General features: G+C 57.3%; 1 protein-coding gene across 1 annotated transcript in view; it reads left to right on the top strand.

Annotated features, from left to right (window-relative positions):
- Positions 1 to 2: 2 nt before the first annotated feature.
- The window catches only part of SORCS2 (sortilin-related VPS10 domain containing receptor 2), a gene marked incomplete at its 5' end in the record, with an annotated part of 563000 nt that continues 559389 nt past the window's right edge, over positions 3 to 3613 (top strand). The window contains one exon of the mRNA XM_011935447.1: positions 3 to 149. Within this exon, the coding sequence (XP_011790837.1) occupies positions 3 to 149 (147 nt within the window). The remainder of the gene's footprint in view (positions 150 to 3613) is intronic.

The following is a 3613-nucleotide window of genomic DNA, read 5'->3' as shown; positions in this document are numbered from 1 at the left end:
CCCCGGGCTACCGGCGCTGGGAGCGGGCGGCGCCGCTGGCCGGAGTGGCTTCCCGGGCTCAGGTGTCGCTCATCAGCACGTCGTTCGTGCTCAAGGGGGACGCGACGCACAACCAGGCGATGGTGCACTGGACGGGCGAGAACAGCAGCGTAAGTGACCTCCGCGCGCTCGCCGCGGCCCCTACGCGGGACACCATGGGACGCCCCGGCGGGACCACCATGGACCCCACCCCAGACCCCCCTGTGGTCATCAGGGGCGTTCTTGGCGACTTGGGCACTTGGGTCACCTCGGCGGCGCCCCTCTTGGGGAGAGGTCCTCAGATTCGTGCGCTTGTCTCACCGCGGGGGACATTCCCACAGATTTCGGGATCCTGTGCCACCTCCGATACTCCCCCGCTGGCCTCCAGGTCCTGGGTTATGGAGGAGGTCCCCAGAGGCTTCGGGAGCCTGCACGTCCTCGAGGGTCACCCAGCTCGGCGTTACCTCTCTCGCTCCCAGGCTCCCCTAGCTGAGCCTCGCGTTCTGGGATTTTGGGCTCCGGGATCCTCCCCTCCCTGGTCTACCCGGGACTCCGCGGTGGTGCCTCCGCAGGCTCCGGGACTTCCCCGGTCAGCTCGAATCCTATTCTAGGACTCTGGGATTTCTGGGTTACCCCTCTCCCTAGGGTCCCCTAGTGCGACCCGCGGCTGTCTTGAGCTCCTGCTGCCGGTTGCCCCGCCTGGATGCACTGGGGTCTGCGTACCCCCTTGGGTTCGTCCCCACACTGTGCTGGGGACCTGTGTGACGCTGGCACGGCAAACTCCCTGCCCTCCCCCCAAGTTCCCGGCTACTCTGGCTTTGCTCCAGCTGGAAGTTTGCCACTTCTGTTGGGGACCTCCTGTTCCTCCACCCACAGCCTGGGGCTCCCACCCTTCCCAGATCCTGCCTGCTCTGGCCTTTGTTGGTGCGTGCAGGAGGCAGAGGGTCCCTTTAGATTATTCCCCTGGGGGCTGCCTCAGCCTCACTCCCCCCCACCCCCAAAAGGGCCGAGGGCCACTCTGAAGTCACCCTGGGGCAGCTCTGTGGGCCTCTAGTTTTGCAGTTTCTAGAGACGGATGGGCGTAGGGAGGTGGTAACCATGAATCCCGAGAGGATGGTACATTTGTATGCGGAGGGGAGATGGGAGCCTCCCCTCATTCCTGTGCCTTGCTGTCTCCTGGGGTCCCCTAGGAGACCTCTTCTTGCTTCCCCAAGGGCCAGGGTTCCTATATGCACTGGCTGTGGCCTGGGTGGGGAACATTGGCCTCTGAAGCCAGGAAAGGGCATAATTTGGGCAGTCACTTGTGCCCATCTCCTCCGTCCGGCTTTGCTGGGCTACTCCCAGGCAGCTGTGATGTGTGCTAGAGGAGGGGTGAGGTGGGCAGATGAATATGTTGGGGTAGGGGTAGGGGCAGCATTGAATGAATTTAGTCGGCCTAGAGCCCAGCTCCCCAACCAGCCAGCGTCTATCAGGGTGCAGGTGCCAACTGTCTGGTCTTGGGTCATTCCTGGCATCTCCAGCCTGACTAGCAGCCCTTCGAGGGCAGAGTTGGCTCCCTGGGTGCAGTGGGCCAGCAGGGGGCAGTCAGGGTGCTGGCTGGGGTGCCTTGCAGAGGTGGCAGGTGCCACCTCCCTAGAAGAGCACTGGGAGTGTTCTCGCCATCTGCACCTTGAGAGAGGGGTCAGATGCCAGGTGTACTTGTGAACAAACAGTGTCTGCTGTACCATAAGCTCTAACTCAGGCGGAAAGGTAACCCAGAAACTGAGAGCTCAAAGGACCAAATAAACACAAAAAGCAAATCCTGCAGGGCCAGAAAGCTCTAATCCCCTACCCCATCTGCCGAGGTGGTTGATCCTAAAGCTTGCTCCTGCCCCTTTGTCATTTAGCTTCCTGGGGAGGGGGTGGAGGAGCCCCATGGGAGGGGGCAGGCTGGCTGTCTTTGGGATAGGCTGACACCCAGCCTGCCTCTGACCTGACCTCACAGTCCGGGTGCAGGGCAGCTTCCTGAGAGAGAGTTGAGGAGGGAGCTTGGGCCAGCAGGGATGGGGTACTGGGGGTGGGGGGCAGTAAGAGGAGCCTGCGTGGCTTTGCTCCTTGAGGGTGGCAGCTGGGTTGGGTGACTCCTCTGTGACTGGGTGGGCTTGCGTCCTCACTGCTGGCAGGTGTGTGTGCGTCTTGGGGTGGGGGGTTGTGAGTGGGGGGCAATGTTGGCTTCTCTTTAGTGAGGACAGAAAGTCCAAGGAACCAGAGAGGAGTTTTAAGGGATGGATGTCCTCTGGCCAGCATGAGGCGAGGGGCGGGGTGAGGTGTGGCACACCGGGCATAGCCTGACACTTAGCAAACACTCGAGAAGTAGAAGCCAGGACACCCTCATTGTGAGTAGCGGGTGTGGGTGTCCGTGGGGTCAGACGCTGGACCAGGCATTGGGCTTCAACACCTTCCACTCCTGCCTCTCCCACACACCCATTCTCCGGACTGGGCAGTCAGGGAAGACCTTATCATCCTGCACCTCGGGGAGCAGGGGAGGCTGCAGGAGTTTCACCTTGCCTGAGAAAACTCAGAAGAGGCAAGAAGCCGGTTACCTTGAGCTAACTAAGTAAAACTGCTTTAAAAGAAAAAATCACTGCCTTAGTGCTTGTTGCGTGCGTAGTATTGTTTTTTTCAGCACACGACGTGTCTTAGAAATGTACTCTGCTCCCTCTAGTCTCATCTTGCAACCACAGGACTAAAGATTTTAGCCGGGATTTGGCAGTGGGTTTCACGTCTGCTTGAAAGCAGCATCTTTGAAAGCTACAACCAGACAGAAACTCACACAGCTGGTTTGCCGAGCAGTCTTCGAACATTTTATTTCCTTTAACTTGCTCACCGCCCTCTGCAGATGTGGTCAACATGAACAGAGAGCGTGTTTACTTTACCATATCAGGTGTTCTTCAAAATTAAAAGGAGCATTTGATGAGGGGGATGGACTTTAAAACATGGCATTTGAGAGCATCCCGCAAGAAGGAGTTCCAGGATTTAAGCCCTCGTCGCTGCAGCTGCGTTAACATTATGTGGGTTTTCCTTCCAACGGCTTGGTTCTGCCTGCTCCCATGGCGATAGAGAAGGGGACTTGCTTGCAAGTTCAAACACTGCCTCCCTGTCTGATGTTTAGCTGTAGAAACAAATTGTTATGTGTGAAATTAATGTTTCATTGAAACCAAGAGGTATTGCGTTTGTATGGATCTAGAGTGGGCTGTGCACACACAGCTCCAGGTTTTGCATCTCCGGAGCTGCCCTTGGAGGCAGCGGTGCTGTTTGAAGGTGGATAAATATTACAGAGTGTGGTTCTCAGCCTCTGGGGTTGTGGTTTCATGTTATCCCTATGGGGAATATGCTGTGCCCCGTCCTGTTCTTAATGTTTCTGGGAAATCGTGGGCTTATTGTGCTTATTTTAAGCACAGCTCACCTGGGCTCCTTCCCACAAGGCACTTGATCCTCAACTTTGAAGCTGAATGTATCATTTGACTTGAACGTGAGCTTCCTGCAGCCTGGTCCAGTTTGTTCACCTCTGTCATTGTTCCCCAAGAAGATCAGTATTTCCCTCCCCTCCCCTCTC

This window comes from Colobus angolensis, unplaced genomic scaffold, assembly GCF_000951035.1.
Source record: "Colobus angolensis palliatus isolate OR3802 unplaced genomic scaffold, Cang.pa_1.0 Scaffold143, whole genome shotgun sequence".
In the NCBI taxonomy this organism is placed as follows: domain Eukaryota; kingdom Metazoa; phylum Chordata; class Mammalia; order Primates; family Cercopithecidae; genus Colobus; species Colobus angolensis.
The sequence above is the reverse complement of the archived record's forward strand: the minus strand, read 5'-3'. Positions and strand labels throughout refer to the sequence as shown.